We start from the raw sequence: 24,628 nt of genomic DNA on the forward strand, positions 1-24,628 counted from the left end.
ATTTCACCCTTCTTAATTCTATCTTAATTAATCATCTTAGTTTGAATCATTATATTTGTATCTTTTGTCCATTTTTTATCATCCCTTTGTCTCATTCCTTATAAAAAAGAAGAAAATAAGTTTCTCCTGAAATCATTAATCAGAGTATGATGCCTTTCTATCTCCCCCCCTAAGTTAGTCAAATTAATCTTTAAAATAATATCCACTACCCAATCCGATTTTGCTTGGTACATTCTATCTAACTAATACATCCAAAATAATTAAGTACATAATTAGACAATAAATCCAAATATTAAAAAAAAATACTATAATAAAATTTTTATAATAACATCAATACCATAATCTTATTAAACTCTTTAATTAAAACAGTATTCTAAACCTCCCTATTATTAAATTTTAAAGCCAATCATTTTTAAACATTTTAACATTTTAATCTCTTATCAACTCTTAAACCATTACAATACTACCATCTCATCTTATGTACCTTGCAAAATCTTTTTTTTTAAAAAAATTATACTTTATCCATTATCCATAAAAAAATTCTTTTTTCCATTTAATTTCAAAACATTGTAGCTTTTCTCCACCTTTTCCCTTTCTTTCTTCTCCCAACAAACCTTTCTACCCCCCTTCTTCTAACCTCTGCCTTACCGGCTTCCCTTCTCTGTCGTATTCCTTTTCCCTTTTGTTTACTATCATCATATTGGTTTTGCACCTTATTTTTCCCTTTCTTAAATGTTTTTTTAGATCTTAAGTCCTTTAGTTTTCTTCTTTTCTCTCTTCCTTCTTTCTTGATCAAATTCTGAGATTCATTAAAAATGGCTCCTTCCTTTCTTTCTTGTTCCTCTGCTGTCTTCATCTGTTGTAATGTTTGTTGATAGTTAGTAAGCGCCATTTCTAAAAAAGGAAAGCTTCTTCCACACCATCTTTACCATTTTTTTTGCTTGTTCATATTCTTTTCTTAGTTCCTCAACAGAAAGAGCCATTATAAATCTTTTCTTTTCTTTTCCCTTTCTTTCTTCTTACAACAACCAGAATATTCAAAAGAAAATAAAAAAAATAAAACAGCCCCAAAGTTATCAGTCAGTCCAAACCAAGGCAGAGTTCTCACTTTCTCCTTCTGGGGTAATATCAATCAAAGAGAAAGAAAGTCCAAATCTGTTTAAAATCTTATTGCAATATCTTCTAGTCTTCAAATCCTTAAGGCATCTGCTCCAACAAAGTCTTAGCATACAAATATTTTCTTTTTAATCCTCTCTCTTCCCACTCATCGCTTAAAACCAATTTTCACCTAAAAAAATAGGTTTCTTAATATCCAGTTATTTATTCCGTAGGAAAAGAGGGAAAGCTATCCTTTCAGCACCATCAAACAGCCGCTTTTTTCCTCTTCTGGCAGGTATTATTCAGAAAGTCATACTTTTCAGGAATTTTATTAAACATGTCTTAGAGTCCTAGGAGCCAAGAAAAACTTTCTCCTCTCAAGCACTTTCTCCACTTCCTCCTGCGCATTCTTACCCGGCTGCCAGCTTCTTTGTGGCGGCCATTACGGACCGCCGCTGCACCGTCCTGGGAAAAGGGGTTCTACCGGCCGGGGGGGGTCTGCAACACCCCAAACCCCTCTCCGGATCCCCCTACCTTCAGCTGCCCCTGCAGGGCAGCCTAGCTCGTACCCATCTGGGTCGGAGCCCCAGAAAGCAACTAGCGGCAGGGATCGCGCAGCCGCCAAATCCCTGCCGCTCATGGCCGACAAACCGGAAGTCGATAAAGCAATATTTTTATAGAATAAACAAATATGTTGTACAAGACAACCTCTGGATCATCCTTTCAGAGATATTTCTTTACCAGATTCCTCAAAGCTTTCGACAATGACAGAGCTTCTAATGTAGTTTCATTACTGGAAAAATTCTTAAAAATTTAGGGAGATATTCAGCAATACATCTGCCTTGAAACTGGCTTAAGTTGAATGTAGTCAGTCAAGTATCAGCAGTTAACCACAAGAAATATTTTATGACATTTTGTATTATGTCATAAAATGTTTTATAAAATTTGTAAATTTGCCAATTTTCAATTTCATGGCAGTCGTGGGTCCCAGACTTTGGATACATTCTTTAAAGTTAGTCCATTTCAGGTACCTTGTTTCAAAAACTGTTGTTCTACAATGCACTATTCAACCAGTTAAAGGTTAAAACACAAAGGTTTTAGTAATATATAGATAAACATTGCACAACTATCATGTTTAAAAAAACGGATTCAATTATATTTAATGGGGACTATAGCACTTTATTTCTGAGGATCATTGAGAATATGGAGGAAATGAAGAGCAAAGCTAAGATATACATTAAGAACTGTTATGTATGCAGACATTTCAATGTTCTGGTATAGAATAGAATAGAATAGAATAGAATAGAATAGAATAGAATAGAATAGAATAGAATAGAATAGAATAGAATAGAAGGGAGGGACCTTGGAGGTCTTCTAGTCCAGGGGTCTCCAGACTCCAACCTTGGCCACTTTAAGCCTGGCAGATTTCAACTCCCAGAATTCCCCAGCCAGGAAAGCTGGCTGAGGAATTCTGGGAGTTGAAGTCCTCCAGGCTTAAAGTGGCCAAGGTTGGAGACCCTTGTTCTAGTCCAACCCCCCGCTTAGGCAGGAAACCCTATACCACATCAGACAAATGGTTATCCAATCTCTTCTTAAAAACTTCCAGTGTTCGAGCAGTTACAACTTCTGGAGGCAAGTTGTTCCATGATTATTTTTTCTAACAATCAGGAAATTTCTTCTTAGTTGTAGGTTGCTTCTCTCCTTGCTTAGTTTCCACCCACTGCTTCTTGCCCTGCCTTCAGGTGCTTTGGAGAATAGCTTGACTCCCTCTTCTTTGTGGCAACCCCTGAATATTGGAATACTGCTATCATGTCACCCCTAGTTCTTTTCATTAAACACCCCGGTCCTTCTTTTCATTCACTGCTATCATGTCACCCCAGTCCTTCTTTTCATTTCATTAGACATATCCAATTCCAGCAATCATGCTTTATATGTTTTAACTTCCAGTCCCCTAATCATCTTTGTTGCTCTTCTCTGCACTCTTTCAATCTTTTTTACATTGTGGTGATCAAAATTTGGATGCAGTATTTCAAGTGTGGCCTTATCAAGGCATTATAAAGTGGTATTAACACTTCATGTGATCTTGATTCTATATCTCTGTTGATGCAGCCTAGAACTACGCTGGCTTTTTTGGCAGCTGCAGCTAGTTCATATTTAAATGGTTGTCCACTAAGACTCCGTCTAACAGTTACTACTATTGAGCAAGGTACCACATATACTGTACTTGTGATTTTGTTTTTTTTGCCTAAATGTAGAACCTTACTTTTTTCACCACTGAATTTCATTTTGTTAGATAGCACTCAATGTTCAAGTTTGTCAAGATCTTTTTGTATCTTAAGCCTATCCTCTGGAGTGTTGGCTATTCTTGCCAGCTTGGTGTGATCTGCAAATTTGATGAGTTTCCCATCTATCCCCTTGTTCAAATCATTGGTAAAGATGTTGAAAAGTACTGGGCCTAAAACAGAGCCTTGGGGTACCCTCCTGCATACTTCTGTCCATGTACATGCAGTTCCATTGAGGACTACACACTGAGTGTGGTTGGTTAGCCAGTTACGAATCCATCTGGTGGTGATTCTGTCTATATTTTTCTATCTTATCAAGTAGTAACTGGTTATTTTATTTCACAACCTTTGACTAAAACAAGAACATCAAAAGATGTGAGACAACATACCTGCAGTACTATTAACAAGGTGTGACCTACAAACATAAAGACAAATCCTGGAATAATTTGGCAGATTGTCTCCCATTCCTGAATGACGATTTTGACTGTATTTTCCAAAATGCTAAAAAGATACCCATGAACAACTGGCTGAAGATAACACTAACACAAATGGGCCATTCCTGGCCAGTTATTACTTTTTGTATCATGGGGTAGTGCAACATGCCAAAAACTGCATTTATTTTTGAGAGAGGTGCCAAAGACCATGGTCCAAAATGGGCAAGGACAGGAAAAGGGGCACATTAAAATTGTATTTAAAAATAAATAAATACATTAAAAACATTTTAAAGTTATTTTAAAATTAGTAGGTGAAGGGCATGAAGTTTGGTAAAATCTCATGTAAATTTGTGAACACTATTCAATTTCTTATAACTTGAATCGAAAATAAATAATTCATCAGCCATGTATTTTAGAGAAACAAATTTCATTACATTTTGTAATTTGTCAAGCACTAAGAAATGAAAATACAGCAATGTCATTATGTATATTTATTACCTTTTCTTCCAACCAATCATATTTATTATAGAGTGATTGTTTCCAAGTGGCCTCCTACACTGCCAGTAATTTTCATGAGCAGATGAAAAAGTGTAAAAACCACAGCAAAGTATCTGCCAAATTTTTGTGTATGTTATTTATTTTTATACAAGGTAAGAACCACTTCTCAATTAGATAATAGATAAAATTTTATGTACTTGTACATTTTTTTAAAAAAAAGGGTGGGGTGGGGAATCAGAACCACCTACTTTCAGTTTACAATACAGGTTTTGTAGCAGTTCCATGTAAATAAATAATTTTCAACTTTTTCTAAACTTGTAGAATGGAAACAACATAAATTGAGAAATGTCTGAACAATAAAGGTACAGTTCCGTTAATGCTGACACATTTGCAAAGAAGATGGTTTGTCAGCACAGTTAGTACAGAAAGGATCTTGCTGGTATTACTCCAACTAAGCTATTCATAATAAATACTTACTGGTCAGGACCTTGAGGGTGTAAGGATTTTTCTGCTGGATGGTATGTGTGAAAGCAAAGCGAGCATTGCAACTATAGTCAGTCAGAGCATCCTGCTGCATGACATTAGAGAAATACAAGTCACCATTCTGCCCTTGAGAGACACGCTTGTCTTGATGTATAGGTTCCATGGCTGGAAGAAGGAAGAACAATTCTTTTTAGAATTCATAGCTGTGTTACATAGCTATATGCTACATTTCATAGCTGCACTGGAACCTATGATAATTACCTACTAGGCCTAACAATCTTCAAACGCCACAGATTAATTCCTGCTAGCATTAAGAAGCTGGAATAATTGAGCCACCATAATTATTGTGATGAATGGAGATAGGAAAAACCTTTTGAGATGCTTTCCTTTAATATGAATCTTTTCAATATGATCATATCAAGTATACAGTGAAATTGATGAAAACAATTTATGGATTCATGTAAACATGAGTTGCTTTTGTAGTCAATCAACAGAGTTTGTTTTTATTTATTTATCTGGACAGCTTATCTGGACATTTATTTATCTGGAGAGCTTTCAGGGGGCACAGGGATGAGAAGACACCAAAGAAGTACATTTCAAAAAGTGTGACCCTGCATATATATTTTGGAAAAGTACAATGCAACAGTTTGGGACAGAGATAGGACAAAACATCTTGGACCAGTTCTGTCTGCAGTTCCAGCATTTATTTGATTAACAAGCAACAGGTACTTTCGGACAACATTTCTTCTATATTGCTTTTGAGAACATGGACGGAGAAAAAATTGGTAGATTATTCCTTTGCAGTTATATCATAATTGGAAAACTTGTCCCTTCGATATATGTTATACTTTAGCTTCCATTAGCCTCTTTCAACCTGACAAAGATGAAGGACTATTATCCATGACATCTGGAGGCATAGTTTTTGCCTATATATGGTGAGTATCCACAAGGAACCATCTGATGCATTCAGCCTAAGATGTCATGGAACTGTCTCATTTTAAATACAATTATTGCCACCTGAGTCATGGGCAGACTTACAGCTACTCATCCAAAAGATAGCAGGGGGTGGTAATCCAGGTGGAGGATTGCATGCCAAGATAAGTGAAGCACCTTCGTGAACCTCTTGAATGTCCAAATTTTCCTTTGGCCACAAAGGAGATTCTGAAATTATAAACCTTGTTAGAGAAATTGCATCTATTCATGCATTATATTTAAAGAGAATGATTCAAGAAGATTTTTTATGAAACAACCCTGGGATAATGAATAATGGCCAGCAAAACAGTGAGAGTGAGAAATTAGACAAGATTCAAATGAATACAGAAAATCTCTATTTAAAAAAAACATTAAAAAAGATCGAATAAAGGAGCACAGGAATCTAAACTTTGAATAAATAGATCCTATTTATGAGCAGATTGGAAACAGTAAGCTGTTGGTGAAAGTAGTAATGTCTGCAGGGGAGGAATCCAACATCTAAGAGTCACCATTCTGCTCCAATTGAATGATCAAAGCTATGAACTTGAGTTTTTTTAAATTACCCCATCCTAAAATATGCTTAGGAAAAGGTTCTTAGAGTCATAAATTATACATTTACAGAAATACAAAAATTGTCCAAGTTGCTGCCATGGAAGATGGTTGCTATTGTTTTATACTGGTGTTGAAACAAATATATAATGCTAAAAAATCTCTTTCGCCTCTTGGTAAGCAACAACACTGTATTTATTAAACTGTACATGAGCTTATTGCATGCCAGAAATGTTATGACCATTCTAAATACAAAACAAAGTTCTAGCGAACTAAACCATATAACTGATAAGATTATAGAAATGCACAATGAAATCAACAATTTGTGTTAATGTATACTCACTTGAAACATGGAGGAATATTTTGTTGGAGATAGCTGTTCCATAGTCATTCCGAGAAAAACACTGATATTCTCCCTCATAATCCTCTGGCCTTCCACCACTGCGGAAGTCAACTACCAGTGTACCTGACCAATGCCTCATGGTTACTCGAGGGTCCTTTGCAACATTAAAAAACTTCCCATTTCGTGTCCAGGAAAACCTGTAAACAGCATTGCATCAAAGACTAGTAACTTGGGTCTAGAACAGTGCCTCTATTGCTATATGATATACAGGTTATCTGAGATCTATTAACTTCCTATGCAGTAATGGATCCTGAGTCCTACAACTTGGATGAAATATAATACAAGGGTATTCACCCATTTAGGATTTAATGGTATCAAAGACAATTAGAGATGAAATCTACATTTACATCATATCTACATTTGATGCTTATTAAAATAATCATGATATGGCAATTTTAAATCCCAGGATGCACTTAGGAAGCCTAGAGCTATGGTGATTATAATAGAACCTTTAGGATGCAAAACTATTGCAAACCACTCCAGAAACACTTTGATTATGTGATATACTTAGCATGACACACCCCTTTAACAAAACAATTATTTTATACTGGAGTGAATACAGTTGTTTCCATCTGCTCTAAGCCACATGATCATGAGTCATGTGATAAGCATGGGTCTAGTATTGGAGAAGAAATTTTTCCATTTTTGCTCATCATAAAGTGACTGCCAAAATAACTTAACCATGAATTCTGTATAAGTCTAGGTACAGTCATTCTAGTAGGGATACAGTAATCATTCAGATATTTGTTTGTATACTACTCTTGAGAAAATAAACTACAATTACACTCACGTGGGTGTGGGGTTGCCTTTTGCTTCACACTCAATAAATATATTATCTCTTGGATCTACGATATAATCCTTTGCAGACTGTTTTGTAATTGTAGGAGGCTGAGGCACTGCAAAAGCATATATAAGAGAGGGAAAGAAAATAAAAATGAAGGTAAGAGGAAAAAATTACCATTCCATATTGAAATGCAGTTGCTTTTTATTTCACTCAAACTTTTCAAGTCTTGTGAGATGGAATATACATTTTAAAAATATTATAAAATAAAGCAAGGCTAATCTGGGGGGGAAAAAAGCACTTTCAAACCTCGTCAGTATTTGGAGAGAATCTCATTAGGAAAGCTGTATTGCTCTGTATTGCTGCCAACAAACCGATATGGATCTATCTTGTTTAAAGGTTTTACTTATAAATCCTTTTCTTCTACAAGAGGAAGTCAAGAGCGCAGCATACATATCCATTACCCCAAATGCTCATTTTCCTAATTCTAGAGCAGGACAGCTGATCCTTTGTTTTTTTTTTCTCCAGAAGTACAAGCTAGTTCTCAACTTACAACTGTAATTGAGCCCACAATTTCAACTGTAAGTTGAGATGGACAGAAAGTGGTCAGCACAAGACTGTGCCCGATTTTATGACTTTTTTGTGACAGTCATTAAGTGAATGCATCAGTTGTAAAGTAAACATAGTAGTTATTAAGCAAATTCTTCATTTGATATGGGTTGGTTGTTGTTTTTTTGTGCTGAAAACCAGAAGTAAAAATCACATAAGTCATGGTTATGAGACCTCTGTGTGCTGCAAATGGTCGTAAATGTTGGCCAGTTGTCAAGTGCCCAAAATGTAAGTAGCTTTTTTGAGTCCACCATCTAAACAACTGGTCGCAAGTCGACAACCACCAGTAAATTAAAAACAACACACACAACTGCATAACTTTTGAATATTTTTCTCAATCCAGTAGATCAGGTTACAAATTGCTCCCATTTTTGTTTAAACTACTTACCTGTATAGTGAAAGAAGTAAATTTAAAAACAAGCTGATCTTCCTTGACTTTTCTTGGTGACTTTTAAAAATGTGACCATGACTCATTGAAGCATTTCCTGTTCTCTTTCCTCCTACTTTAACAAACTTTATCTATAGTCTGGTTGGTTCTTCCCTCTATTCCACCCCCCATGGTTGTGGCTCAAAAAAGCAGTGTGAAGTAACCAGCTAGATATTAAGCATATCTCTCCTGTTTTTTGAACAGAAAGTTTAAATAAGAAAGTTTAAATAAGAAAAGAGCAGTAATTATATTTACATACATATGTTTATATTTTGGACTAAGAAAAGCGTCACTTCTCTGAAAAACAAAAATACGGATATATGGATATAAAAATATAATTTACTTATGATACACTTTGGAATTCTGAAATTCAGATACCATAATTGTGAGGTTTTATATTTGAGGGCTCAGTTGACTATAAAGCCCAATGTTTTATTCTAACAAGTTAATACAGAATCTACTTCAGACTTATTAACCGCTATACAGGTTGCTGCTATACCCAGGTTTCTTAAAATACAGAGAATGTTATTTTGGGGTGATGGTGGAGGGAAAGGTCAGAAAACAAGACTTACATGTATCTTGAATACTTGCTGTTAATTCGAAGGTGTAAGCACAGCAACAAAAACAAAGAAGAGAGAAACAGGAAGTGTTAATCTAAATGTTTAGATCTAATATTAAATACCAAAACGGGTAAACAAAATGTGCCATTTTAATGAATATTAATAGTATTAGCTTAAATATATTGCCCTGAGTTCCTGTGAAGAAGAATTAGAGAAAACTTTTAAAAAAGTGGGGAATGACATTATTAGCAAAATAAATACATACAGATATGAATATGTTCGGACATCAATAAGGCTACTGAAGACTATTAATGGATAGATTTAATTCATAGTCAAGTTCATAGGTGTTTCTGTATCCTTCTCCAGTCTAGTGCCCTCTAAATATGTACGATTACAATTTCTTTAATCTTCACCCATCAAAACTTTTAATATCTAGCGCAAACCTCACAAATGCTTAAAGTATAGTATTTTAATGTTTTACCTATACTGTAAAAATCCTTTATGTGGCTTAGAGGTGCAGAAAAATAGGATCTTAAAGACTATTCCACATTCTTGTTTAGATGGTCATATTTTTGGTAGTTTTAAAAATGCAATTACAAACAGCATTCAAGTGATTTATAACTCTTATGTGATGCATCCTATGCCACTGTGAATTATCCAGGCATCCTTCTTCACGTGGGGAATTTACCTATGACACAGAAGTCTGCACTCCCAGAAGACCTCACCATAATCCTGGCTGTATTTTGTCACATCTACACAATAATCATGAGAAAAAGTTTTAAATATATAGCTATTGAATGCACATGTTCCACCTCATTTTATCTTAGGAAGATATTACATGATACCCTCCAATCACTAGACAGAGTTCAAACTATTTGTGAAAAGAAACACATCACTTGAAGCTCTAGGGATTTAAAAAAAAGGATATAACAGATACACCTGTAGTGGTGAATTGAAAATCCCAATGACAGAACTTAAAATAAAACAAAAGTTTGCAATATTATCACAAATAAGTTTTTTTTTTATTTTCCATGCACCATCGTTGAGGTAAATTATTGCCCATGTAGTTGCTAATGATTTGTTCTTATAAGCTAATTCAACGTATAAGGTCATGCTGTGCTTCTCAGAATCAGCAGATTGATGGGATGCTTCATACATCATTCACCACTGTTACTATCCAAAGAATGTCAATACAAATATATGGACATGTATAGAGAGTGCAGAAAATGAAAAAATATATTCTGCTGGTTAGAACCGAAAGGTTTTTGGCTACGAACTCCTATAGGAATTCCATAGTGGTTTCACAAGGCAAGGAGGTCAAGTTTGGTTAGTGTTGTTGCTCAAATTGTGATAGATCCCAACTTTTTGGTCCACCCATCCACAGATATTTTCAGGATTTGCTTTCATTTTCTCTCCTTAGTGTCTTTCCTGTTCTAATTGTCTTAAATTAAATCCCCAAGAATAGCTGTGTTTCAGTCCATGTCCATACCAAATATGTATGGTTTGAGTCAGACATAAAACATACAACCAAGCTATATTGTACACAGTATGGCTAATTGGTTTGCCAACCTCTAATCCCTTAGATACATACCCATCACATTACCATTTCATGATAGGTGTTCTACAGAAAGCAGAAAAGAAGAAAGAAATACTAAGCCAAAGAAATGGAAAGCGGGATATATACACATATTTACCCCAACACCATTCACTATGCCCACCTGTATGAATATCAAAAGATAATGGCTAAATTTTCTTAAACCTTTCTAATTTTTAAAAATGATGATATAATACCTATTAGGGAAGTTCATATGGTATTTATTTGATGACAGTTCTAAAGTCAATGAGATAAGATTTCCTTTTATGTAGCGTTGGAGAAATTTATAAATAGATTTGTTCCCTTTTTTTCTTTTTTACACCCTTAACATCATTTCTTCCTATATTCATGCCAGTCTACAGTTGTTCTTTATAGCCTGCATTAAAATTTGCATATATGTTAATGTTAATTTCTCCTTAAATACTTGTTCTCATGTATACTGCTTTTTAGAACTACTTCCCAAAACAGTTTTGGTTAATTTTTCATAATTATATGCTTTTAAGAATAAATTTCTTTAGTATAAAAATAATAAAAGGTACATTTTTAAAAAATATTATACCTCAACATTTGAAAAAAGTGAAAATTTTAAAACCATTTCAATTTACGTTTTGGTTCAGAAAATGCACGCCAGATGATTTTATCTTAACACCCATGTCAAATTGATTCCACAAATTTCCTGCCCTATTCTTAATTTTGCAGAAATAAGGCTTATTTCAGGGGACTTCCGGTTTGAGCTTCTTCAGCGACAGACTGAAACCTCATCTCTGTGAGGCTTCGATCCGTGCTCGCTGCTGAAGCGCCCCGAGCCGGCTGGTTTCGGGGCTAAGCCACCTCGTAGAGGTGATGAAGAGAGGGGAGACTGCCTGCAGGGTTGAGGAGAGCCGCATCTCTCCTCCCCAGCTGGCCATTACTCCCTTTCCCGAAGGCGGTTGCAGCGGTGGTCAGAAATGGCCACCACAAAGAAGAACTCGACCGAAAAAGAATGTGCAGGAGGAAGATAAGAAGAGAAAGTTTCAGTTGACCAGGTCAAACAGCAAAAGCAACAAATAAGGTATCCTGGAATTGAAACTGTTAAAAAACAATAACATGGTTCCCTAAGAAGATTTTTAAGCTGCGAAGGAGAGAGAAAAGGGAAAAGATTTGGTTTTCTCCTTTTCCTATACTGACAGCTAAGAGACTTAAACAAGATATTGGAAAAAAATCCACTTTGACATCAATAGGCATTTAATGCTGAAAATAAAAAGTCAAAGGGATAATAAAGATTTCTGGTTAATTAAAAGCTTTTGAAAACAGGAAAGGAGAGAAAAAGAATAAAAGGATAGGATATGGAAGGGAGGAGACTGCCTGGAATTAAAAAAGAACTTACAGCAAAATCTCAACAAGACTTCCAAAAGATACATTCTAACTGAAATATCACAACAAAAACCCCAGGAAGAGAAAGTCGAAAAAGAAATAAGAAGATATAACTCGGGACTATCTGGATTACTTGATGATTTCTGGATTCTTGGTTATTGTTTTGAATGACTAAAATCAATCGGGTGGTTGTTTAAAACTGTTTAAAATGGCTCCACTTTTAGAGAACTGAAAATGGAACTTAAAAAGTACAAAGAAGATGCACAAGAAGGGAGAGGTTCTTTTGGCTTCATATTTCAATTTTTAGAAATGGAGATTTGGAATTATGAGAAACAACAAGAAATGCCTGCAGACCAAGAAGATTGCGACAAAGAAGAAGACATCTTTAATGAACAAGTAATCTTAGATGGGGAAAAAAGGAAAGGGGGGAAAGAGAATGGAAAGTTTAAGATTGGGAAAAACAACTCCAAAAAAAATAGAGTGAAAAATAAGTATAAAATCAGAAAGCAACAGAAGAGGGAAATGCAGAAGAGAGAATTAGAAGTAGAGAGACAAGGGGGTAAAAAGGGGAGGGAGAAGATGAGAGGGAAGAAAGAAAGGAAAAGAAGTTATAAAGGACAGAAGCAAAATATAGAGAAACAGGGCCTATTTAGAGATAATGGGTGAAAACTTAATGGAAAAAGGGATTCTGCAAAGGTACATAAGATAGTATGGTTATATTAGAAGCAGAAATAATTTTAGAAAATATGAAACAATGTATGATTAAAATGTCTGATAAAATAGCTATCGTAATTCAGTGGAACGCTTGTCAATAAATAAATGTAACAAAAGGTATATTTAATGATTTATAAAAAGTATGTGAAGAGAAATAAGGGAAAAATTAATTATGGAGATTATATGTGTTTTTAAGGAAGTATGATGTTTAATTGAAAAGAAGTGTTAAATATGTTAAGATTTTAATGATTATTAATGATAGAACTGAACTGGAATGGAATGACGGTTTATAATTACATATATTTACAATCTTTCTTTTTTTTTTTTAAGAATATAGTGTGTATTATAAGAATGTGCTAAGCAGAATTCGATTGGAAGTTATGTATTATGTATTATATTGAAGGTCATAAACTTAAGGTATATATTGAAGTTTAAATAAGAATTGAATGGATGTAATTAAAAGATATAAAGGTGTCATACTCCAATTAGTAACTACAGGAGAAAATTTGTTTAATGAGAAAAGATAATATGAAATTGAAACAGAACAGACAAAAGTATAAATATAATGATTTGAATTGAGATGAGATAATCAAAATAAAATTGAGAAAATTAAAAGAGGGGAAAAACTATATAGAAAATGTAAAATAGTATAAGATATGGAATAGAATACAAGACGGAGCATGAAATTGAGTTTTGTGTCTGTATAAAGAAGTTCAACCCGGGACCATGCTATTTTCAAAAAAGATGTTTTACTTGTATTTTGTGTGTGAAAACCCAAATAAAACTTTATTAAAAAAAAAAAAAAGAAATAAGGCTTATTTCTGGCTACTTATTCAGTTATTTACACCATACATCAATCCATATTCCCATTTTAAAAATTCCTATGAAGTAATGTATATCTTGTCATCCCAAAATCCTTTTGTTTGTTTATTAAAATATAATTTGCTATATAACAAATGCCTTCTAAAATCAACAAGTTTTCTGATTCCACAGTTGAATATGCAGATCTGATACTCTATTTTCAATGGTAGAAATATTCCTTAAATCATATCCCTACACCACACCTGTATGCAATGCTAATCTCCATGAAGGAGGGAAGCTTCTGGGGTCAGAGAAAAAGAGATCATTTGCCTGGAAAGTTAGCAATTTGCACAGTTATCATAAACCCACAGCAGCTGTGACTATTTATACACCACCTGCTCAATTTATAAAACCTGGAGCCTTTCAAGCTTACAAAAAGGAGATGAATTAATTAGCTAAGTCTCTGCCATGGACAATGAGCGGACATGAGAGGACTAAGAGAGACCAAGCACTTTCTCTGTTAAATAAAAGGAAGATTAAAAATCCAATTCTCTGGCAGCTTGCATGAAGGAAAAGCACACGGTGGAGCCTGATGTCACCAAAGTGAGAAAAGAAAGAAAATCTTTGAAATGGGTCCAGCTGGGTAAAACAGATGTTTGTCATGTTCCTTAATGCCTTCCACTGATTTGGGATGACCAGTTTCTGATTCACTCTATCCTAAAATTCTGTGATTATAATCAATGCTTCCAAGTAGTTGCTATGTTATAACTTTTGTCCAGTCATTTTAATCATGCATACAGTCCATATTAATATCTATTTTCTAGCAAACTTGCCAAAATGTCACTAAATCAACGCAGTCTGGTTGTTTAATCTTAAATCATGGTTGTTCCTGTTTAATTTTGTTTGGGGAAGGTTATTTGAACCTGAACCAAGAGGATTGATTAAAAGGGGGGATTATAAATTAATCTGTCCTAAAGCAACCATCACCGAAAAACAGTGAAAAAATATGGGAAGAGGGCTCCCCCCTGCACAGCAAAGTCACCAAAAGTATATTTTGAAATTGAATCAAAGCTATTTTTGGTCACTATTTAGGATTCAGGTCTTCACAATTAATGTTTACATTCAGAATTTATTGGGTACCCTTTTTCCTGAATATATGTAATGCATCAATTTATTTATTTATATTTTCATTTATTTATTTATCAAGTTTAAGTACCAGCCATATCACTTTCAGAATGGCCCCAGGCAGCTTACAGCTAAAAGCATAAAACCACGTAAAAATACAATACATCAGTAAAATGGGAGCCAAGTAAGAAACAAAGATAGAAAAAGTTAAAAGATGTGTGCGGGGACGGACACCTTCAAGGTTTTAAAAATCCCCAGGATTGCACACCACTCTGGGAGCCTATGTGAGGTGGTAGAGTCAGGTCTTCACACTGAAAGATCCATCACAAGCATTCAACATGCTGCTCTAAAACAAAACATCTCTGCCTCATGAAGACTCTGGATAAATGAAAGTGGTACTTTTAATGGAATCACATGTTGCCTGATAGCTACTATAAGCTCAGGAACAAAATCCTGAACAAATTCAATGAGCAGTGAAAATCTGAAAAAAAGAGAAATATGCATGCAGGCAGTAGCTTATTAAAACTTGATTTATATCACTTTATGAAGTATTGTTTTTTTTAAATTGTTTTAGATAAAATTGTTTTATATTAATAAAATCAGCACATCAATATGAAATAAAATTGATGAATAAACGTCCTTATGATAAAGCGGATGCCCCATGACATATTTGCAACTTATATGAAAATAATGCAAACAATAATACCTTTTATGTTACTTAGTTTTTTTCAATCTGGGATCAGATTCTAAGGAGTCTTACTTAATCCATTAGAAGATACTGTTTTTTTTTTTTTTTTTTACATAAAAGAGAATCTCTTATACATTAGCACAGTTCCAAAGGAAAGTAAATTGTACTTAAAATATGCAACTGAAATCGTGAAAAAGTCAATGTTATGAATTAAAATAGGCATCCTTCCCCTCTCTTTGATAAATATGGAATCATGAAAACACGATTGATGAGAAACAAGCCACAAGTAATTTTAGATGTGTTTTTTCAATAATAAACCAGTGTTATTTTTCTCATGTTTCTTAATGACATTTTTCATCCCCCCAAAATTATGGGCCTTTCTTAATCATCATTTCCTATATATATTCTCTATGGATTAAACAACATTAATTCAGTAGTGTTTTAGTGATTAGTGATTTAGTAAAAAGCTTCCCACTGGTTGGCAGCACAAAGAACAGAAAATACTTAATCTTTAGGTAAAACCAATAAAAGTAAATCCATCTTTTTCTTATTAATAAAATCAGAATTTTATACATGTCCAGGGAAGCATTTTTTTTTCTTGTGGAGGATCATATGTGGAGAATCATAAGATGCCAGACTTTTTGAGGGACTGGCTCACTCTTAATTTTTTATATCTGCTCATCAAGTTGGGCAAGAGAGGCATGTGGGTCCCATTTATTAGGAATTATCATAGGGCAGGATCCAGGAGGTATGCTTTTCTATGACTGTGCCTGCCTCTAGACACCTACTGAACATTTTGCAGAGCCTTGAAGATCTGGCTGTTTTCCCAATGATAAGGGCCAGGGGAGTATTTAATCACCCCCCACTATTGCTGAATGGTGCTTTGACTATTGGTTGGAAATGGTCGCTTTCATTTTTTTTATACGGCATATATTTCTATTATACTTTAATTGTTTTAGCCACCTAGAACCACATTATTGAGATGGGAATCCATATAAATCAGTATAAATAAATAAATATATGTATTGTATACATGCTTGCATATTTGGGTCTAGAGTCAAAAATGGCTGGGACTAAAATCAATATGGACTACTTCTTTTCTTTTTTACACCAATCCCATCTCTTTGATTCCACAATATTATATTTCATTCTTGCAGTTTACCATTTTTTCCTATGTATTTGCCACTTCCTTCTCCATCTTTTCAGTGCCCTCCTTTCCTGAAACTAGGTTATGGTCTGCATGAAATGGAATCATAGGGATGTGCATTATTAATGGTTGATTTTGTGACATTAGTCCATGGGAGTGGCAATATTTTATAGGTCCACGTTGTCTAATGCATCTGATCAAAATTTAAGGCTGCAATGTAAATCCATTCCTTAGGAAGCATGTCTATTAATCACAGAGAGAAACCTACTTCTGAGTGAACATGTTTAGAATTGTATTGCAGAGCAATCCTACTCGTTCTCAGTGGAGAATAAATCCCATTGAGAAAAATAAAACTACAGAAACTTTCATCCTACTGAATTAAACGTTTTAGCCTATATACGGTTGTTATAACAGAGGCTTCAATTAACTTAGGTGGCTACAAAGCAGCATGTATAAGCATTTTGGCTTGTGACATTTATTGTAGTAAAAAGAAGTTTAAAGTATAAAACTTTGAAAAATAATACTGTTGAAGTATAGTGCTGTTGAAGTATTGCTAAAATAAAAAGCTAGAGAGGGAAAGAGGAAGAAGTCTCATTTATTGGCTAGACAGTTATATTTCAGTAGTAATTTTTCCATGTTAGTGTATTTCAACAGTTAATTATTTTCAATAGCCTGTGCCATTTTAGAGCTACAACTGTGGCACTTCTATGAACAAATATCACCTTAGTATCATTATAATAATTAATGTATAATTAATGTACAATTATACATGTACAATTAAAACATTGTAGCATCTGTTGGTATTTCATTGAAATAGCCTTGTCTACTTGCAAGTTCCTACATCACTGAAATGGAAGCAATGCACAACCCTCATAATAAGTGTTTTTGCAATGAGTTAAATTGAGGTAGAAGGCTTGTTTGGGACTTCTGTGTAAGAAATGGTGAACTGAATATGGCTTTGTTAAAAGTGAAGCCAACAACAGTGGTTGAAGAAATAGCCAGTCTTCATAATTCCTCACTGGATAAGGAGAAGAAATTGCTCGCAATTTATAGTTGCTTCTCATGAGGAGACCAAAGACAGTAGTCTCTAATGGGTTTAGAGCTCCGGGAAATGAGTGTATAGCCATGTTTGCTCAAACTATGTTTCCTACCTTCTAAAGGGCATTGGGTCACATACTTCCTTTTCTAATTACTTTCAAAAATTGCTTGTTAGTTGCTTTTCAGCTATTAGGACACTTTGGGGTTGACAGGTTTTACAGTACTGGGTGAGTTCCCTTGAATTATTAGCAGAATAATACAAGTTTTACCTAACAAGATTGAGACTGTTTCAAAAGTGGATTTAAAAATAACAGGCTACAAGAATGATATGGAAAAAGATGCTACTCCAGATATATAAAAGAAATTGGCTGATATCTTAATAATACAAAAAACAAGACAGTGACCTGGATAATTTTCTGATACTGAATTTATAAAACAGGTTTCTTAAAAGTTTGAAAACTTTTGCAAGACAAAGAAAAAATGAAATAAAATTCAAAGACATTATTTGGAGGGATCAAAGATCAAGCTTATTAAAACTAAAAGGAAGAAATTTAAAATTGGTTTACTTGCTCAGAGTTAAACATAGCTTTGTTATTATCTGTGGTAATCCTTAACAAACTTGCTGATTAGAACTGAAATGTCAAGGCTTTATGATAACACATAGAATATGGGAAGAAGAGCTCATTTCTTGTATTTGAAGAAAAAGTGATAAATTATTAAATGGTTTATACTTGAGAAGAAGGGGAGCCATTTATTTATAAATTAGTTTCTTTTTCTTTTACAACGTTCTTTTTTTTTCTTTTCTGTACTTTTTACTTTTCATTTTCATTTTTTAGATTGTATTATTTTTTATCTTTGTAAGATAAAAGAAAAGGGGCTAATCTAACTACTAGAGAATGGTTGTTTCATCATACAGGAACTGTCACTGAGAAACAACATCTCTGGTCCTAAGTCTTCTTCACAAGAACAGGGAACCCCAAGAGGATGAGCTGATTCCAGGTAGAGAAATGGTTCCTGGTCAGAATTTCTATCAATCTCCAAGCTCAGACACTAAAACAGCTAGTGCAACCAACTCTACAAATATTCTATTACCACACACAAAAGACAGAAGACAGGAAGAAAAGGAGAAGCACATCCCAACATAGTGTAGTTTATTATGTACATTATATTTGCATTAAATATTATTTTGATAGATGATATTATATATATGTATTTAAAATTATTTCATAAATTAATATTCCAATTGATAAGATTGTTATTCCCCAGCTCGTTGTAGTCAAATACAATGGGTTATGGCTCTAGGAGTTACCTCAGATCTTAAGGGGAATGAAGAAACACAGAATTCTTGAAAATTTAATACTGAGGAAACATGAAAAATATTTTGAATATTCTTTCTGAGTATAATATTCTTTCTGAATATAAAATCTGAGCTAGGATATAATAGTGCAGATGTCAAGATTAGAACAAAAAGCAGTCCAAATAAAATCTTAGTGTTCCATCTAGGGATGGAAAAATCAGTTAATATTACTTTTTCTCAGTTTGGATTCAATAATTGTGGCAAAGAGAGGGTGGGTTTGTACCTACTTGCAACATAAACTGTTCAAGATGAGGAGCCTGCTAAAAGGCTTAATTTTACATAACCTAGATTTTACATAACCTCAGAGATCATCCCTCACTCCGAACCATTTTTGGCATACTGTGTTGATCATTAAATATTTCAGCTCTCACAAACAATGGTATATTGAAATAGGAAATGGAATGGAGCAATCATGCTATATTAGCGTTTCCTAATCTTGATGCCCCAGAGATGTGAGAATTTCATTTCCAAGAATTTCTCAGCTAGCATAGCCAGTACTGAGAATTCTAGGAATTGGTCTACACAACCAAAACATGGAGATTATATGCAGAAACCCAAAATACATTGCCATCTAGTTTCAATCAATGTCCATATATATAAATTAGCTCCCATATTTTATCAGGGTTCACATCTTGTTTATAAATAACCTAAAGCCAATTAAGAAAACAAAGGCAAAATTAAAATGTGCCAGAAGTCAACACAGGACTAATGAAATCATACAGTTTTTAATGCAAGTGTCAGCATGTATGGATGGTGTCAATTTAACATACCTCAGAAAATATATTTACAGTTGAAGTTTCTTATGAACTTCAGCACTTGTACCTTTCAGAATGCAGCAGATGATTCTGATGCTGACCCTAATTTCCAGGACCCCCTAGCTAAAGGATAAGCTTTACCATCATCTTCTAGCTCAGAGGAGAAACGTGTGCTAGGTTTTCTGATAATATTCTAGACTACATTGGTTTCTGAGAGGAGAGCTCTTTAAAATACTGTATCTTCTTTCTCAAAAAAGGCTATATCTCAAAGCCCTGTTTGGTATCATTCTAAAGATGGAACTGAATTCATTTGAATACTGATAACTGCTGGTCACCTTCATCTTGACTAGTACAAAACAAAGCAAGAGTATGCTTCATTATATGTGTTGAGTTAGATCAGAACTAAGACAGGTCCAGTGATGTATGGATTCCATGAAACTCTGAACTGCTTTTGATGAGATTTCTAAATCTCCCATTTATTTTATTTGAGGAAATTAACACTACACCTTGAACTATACTATACCTTGAGGAAGAAAAACATCTAAGCAATGGTGCAGTAGTATACTAAGAATATCCTAAGTTATCTTTATAAATCTATGATTGGGTTCATTTATATTGAAATCTTAGTGACTACTTAATGGTAGATGATTATGATTTCAACTCTTCTCAAGATCATTGCTCTTCCTTGCTAGGTGATTCATGAAAACATGACTGAGAAGCTTGATGAAGATGAATTGATAAAATATAAATCAGTGAACTTACGATCCCGTGGGACTTCAATGGCTCTGATGAGGTTATGAAGATATGAAGCGAGCACCACGACCATATAGGTTAGGAGATACTTTTGAATTACCATGTTGAATATTTGGCTAAGGTTCTATGTCCTCAATTTCCTCCAAAAAAAGCAAAGTGGTGCCTTTACTGCTGAAGTATACCAAGGTGTTTTGAATTACTAAAAAAAAGAAAGAAAGAAGAATTAGTAAGCCACTATTGCATTAAAATTCATATAGGCTTCATTTTTTCCTAAATTTTCGCTGGAATGAGACAAACGAGAACAAACTACACAATCAGGTACTTTCTTGGCCTAGGATAATTCAGATGACAGCATCCGGTTATCTTGAATGTTCTTTCTTTAAAAAAACTTAAGTAGGGGCAGATATGTTTAGTATTTAAATTCACTCTTATATGCAGAGTTTTTAAACAATTCCTTTAGCCCAAGATACGGCACTTGTGTATAGAGGTACTGCACTATACAATTGGTCATTTTTTTTGAATAAATGAAAATGATATCACTAATGATGTTAATAGGAAAGAGAAAGGGAGAATCGTTTTTGTGTAAGGCTGTGCACAGGCCACACTCAAGAGAGAACATTCACACTAATTTCAGTAGAGCTTTCTTTCAAAAACTCCATGAACTTATCCCATCTACCATCTCTCCTAGTATTCCACTCTTAAAGAATTGGTTTTTTTTTGTAAAAAAAAAAAGTAGTATTATTACCAGTAGCAAGAATGAGGAAGAACAAATGATCTGAAATAACACCTCCATAGTTTTTGCAAATATGCAGCTCAACTTTTTTTTGCCTCCTCAATAGACAGAGATTGTGCAAGCAAGTTATCTTTTCCTGCACTGATTTTTCTTCAGAGCTTAGTATGTTCCTAAAAATGCCAATGCAAGTTAACAAGTTCACTTCCCTGTCTTAATTGATTAGAACCTTCTGGTCAGCTAGCAACTGCTGCCTGAAACTGATCAGACCTTAATCAGTTTCAAACTGAAGGCTTTTATTATCCTAAATACTGTATAGGTTGGGAAATAATTTTATTACCATTTATTGCCATTATATTTGTGAATTGTCACTATACAAGGCAGTTGCTAAATGAGGACTACTTGTAAATGGGAATAGGAACAAGTTTCAGTGGCCAAACAGATACTGTTAGAAGATTATTCCCCCTCCATTCTTTTCCAATTTCCAGAACTGCTTTGTTATTTAAGAACAAGAATGCTACCTCTGCAAATATTTCACCCCCAGGAACCAACTTGTTGATTGCTTGGGATGCAGCATACAGGATAGGCAGCAATAATTAGTATGCTGCTTGAGGTCTGAGAAGTACTGAAAGAAGGCTCTTTTGCTGGATGAAACAAATGTTGCCAGCTTATTTGTGAAAACATTAACATTAAACTAGGTGCAAATGTAGACTCTCCAAAACAGAGAAATTTAAGTGCTACCAGCTGCGCTGACATCTTCTTATAAGTAGGCAATTCACCCTTTTCCTAAGAGTAATTTGCTGCCATGCTTGTGCGAGTGGGTAGTTTGTAGTCAGGAGACACACACAGTGCTATTTGCCCACAGTTGACATTGAATCAGGACACAGCCCACACTGTCCTGACCTTTACTGTTCCTGAGTCTGAAATTCTACCCACAACCTTAGTAATGCAAAAGTGATAGCGTTCTACAAAGATGCTGATAATGCAATCAATCTAAAAAAGCACACATAATAACCAGGAGCAAGAATCCTTTTCATAATCATTAAGATGCTGCTCAGGAGTGATATACCTGCCTGATATTTTATCCTTAACAATAATCACTAGTTTATTAATAAATATATAGTACTACTATAATATTATCAGTAAATCAGTATTATTGAAAACAATAACAAAATCTCTGAACATATTGCTACATTCTTTGATTAGTGGAAAATATGTTTTTTTCAAAAAATCACACATTTTGACCATCATTCTTTAACAACTGAAATAGTATCTCACTGGCAATTTTGCAATGTGATTTTTTTAGAGTACCACAGGAAAGTCAGAGGCTTTGAGATTTAGGATATTGTGCAGTTGAGAGAAGTTAGATAAAAAGGAAGCAGGAACAACCAAGTATTACTATTTGGTGGGGCAGTGGTCCTACAGGCCACCAAGCCAAGTAGAATAATTAATATGGATATAATAATAAATATGAATATGAATAATTCCTTCCTGGACAATATTACAAAACTTTCAGGGAATAGAGACATAGTAATAATGTGGTAATTTAATTAAGCAGATATTCTTAGTCATCTTGCAGACTTTCTTCTTTTCTAGAAGGTTAAAGAAGAGACAAAGGGGTCGACTGTCCCAGATCTGAAACTAAGCAATAACAAAAAAAAATATTAAGAGGGAAATTTAGTGTGAATTTTATGAAGACGTAATCATGGGATCCAAGGTACTACAGAAAAAGAAATTGAAGGATGGACTAATATACAAACCACATTTTAGGAGAACCCATTTAATAAACTTTAAAGTACTAATGAGATTCCACAGGGAGAAATTATCAGATCAATGGAATAGCAGGAAAGTTGAAAATGTCTTCAAAAATAGGATGTTGGACATATAAATTCACAACTTTTCAACAGACTCATCCACAAATGAAACAGTGTAGGAATCTCCTGGATCTGCATAAACAGCTTTCAACTGAGCCAAGAATGAGAAGGGACATATATATGAACTGATTTAATCACAAAGTTATTATCTTCAGAAAAAAAGATAGAATGCTAAATAAATTTAGGCTTATGGTAAAAGCAAAAGGTTGGGGGTAGCTATGCCAATAGAGAAATCCTAATAGGGAATGGGCCATTTGCTACGAGATAATGATAGCATAGTATTGGATTTTTACTATAACTCATTTCTAAAAATAACGAAAAACATATAGGATGAAAGAAGTGACATGCCACATTTGGAAATCAAAGTAATAGAGTAGTTCTCAGCCTATTAGAACTTCTCAGGCCTGTTCTGTGTTCTGTTTATTGAATAAATAAAAATTGCAGAATCTTCCTAAAAGTCAAATTGCTGCATTGGTTCCTTCTTCCATTTTGTATTGTTCATAAATCTTGTCTTGTGTCAGATCCAAGAAAGCTAGCCAGATTTTTGTAATAGTTGGCCCCAGGCAGCTTGGCAAAGGAAATGCCAGAATATCAATCAGAACTAGGTTGGGAATCTCACTTATAGACCTACTCTACTCAAGGGCTCAAATTGCTAAAAATTCTTGATAGAATAGTGGTGTACAAAATGGAATTAATAAGCGTGATGGTCCCATCTAAGACATACTGTCTATTTGGTTACTGTCAGCTTTGGGACATGTACTGAATGGGTGGCACATATTGTAATCACAATAAGTTTTGCCCCATTTTACAACCTATCTTGCCACAGTTGCTAAGTGAATCACTGTAGTTGTTAAGTTAGTAACATGGTTGTTAATGAATCTGGCTCCCCCATTGACTTTGCTTGTTAGAAGGTTGCTAAAGGCAATCACATGACCCTGGGACACCGCAACCATCATAAATATGAGTCAATTGCCAAGAATCTGAATTTTGATCACATGACATGGGGATGCTACAATGGTTGCAAGTGTGAAAAACGGTCATAAGATGGTCATAAGACACTTTGTTCAGTGCCATTGTAACTGCAAACAATCATTAAACAAACTGTTGTAAGATGAGAACTACCTGCATAAAGAGTGACTAAAAGGTCTCTCTGATATCTTTGCAAATATGAGGTTAAAAAGCAACAGCAAAAGGAAGATGGATAGAAGAGCACGAGAACATCCTCTTGACAAATTTAGAGACATTAAGTATCTTGCAGCAGAGAACAATTTCAATCAGCTATTGAAAGCCATTAGGACATTTTAGGTAGCAATTAAGCATTTAATCTTTATTTACATTTGCAGGAGGAACAGTAAAATACCAGATGCTAATGCTCCCACAAAGACACTTTGTAAAGCTGCTTCATGGGTTTTATTCATATAATTACAAGTGATTGAACAACAAAAATAGTCCTGAAGGAGGTTCTTCATCACATTGCAAGTAATGAGGTGCACTGTTAAATCATTTATATTACAAAGAAAATGAAAGATTTAAAGGCATACTTAAAGTGTCACTGACAAGAAGCATAATCTTTCAACTATGCCCATGTCATTCAGCTTCCTTT

At 34.3% G+C, this 24,628-nt stretch overlaps 1 protein-coding gene across 15 annotated transcripts in view; it reads right to left on the minus strand.

Annotated features, from left to right (window-relative positions):
* NFASC (neurofascin) overlaps positions 1–24,628 on the minus strand; it is a 173,558-nt gene that overhangs the window by 82,627 nt on the left and 66,303 nt on the right. For 13 of the 15 annotated variants that reach the window (XM_087959681.1, XM_087959697.1, XM_087959685.1 and 10 more), the window contains exons 3-8: positions 20,431–20,620; positions 9,109–9,126; positions 7,510–7,615; positions 6,660–6,856; positions 5,834–5,956; positions 4,790–4,960 (exon numbers count right to left, since the gene is read on the minus strand). In XM_087959681.1, coding sequence (XP_087815807.1) covers positions 4,790–4,960; positions 5,834–5,956; positions 6,660–6,856; positions 7,510–7,615; positions 9,109–9,126; positions 20,431–20,524 — 709 coding nt within the window. In that variant the 5' untranslated portion in view covers positions 20,525–20,620. The remainder of the gene's footprint in view (positions 1–4,789; positions 4,961–5,833; positions 5,957–6,659; positions 6,857–7,509; positions 7,616–9,108; positions 9,127–20,430; positions 20,621–24,628) is intronic. The other 2 variants (XM_087959682.1, XM_087959693.1) reach the window with 1 other exon arrangement.

This window comes from Notechis scutatus, chromosome 3 (assembly GCF_049901735.1).
Source record: "Notechis scutatus isolate UNSWTSFEM ecotype Mainland chromosome 3, rNotScu1.2, whole genome shotgun sequence".
NCBI classification, from domain to species: Eukaryota; Metazoa; Chordata; class Lepidosauria; order Squamata; family Elapidae; genus Notechis; species Notechis scutatus.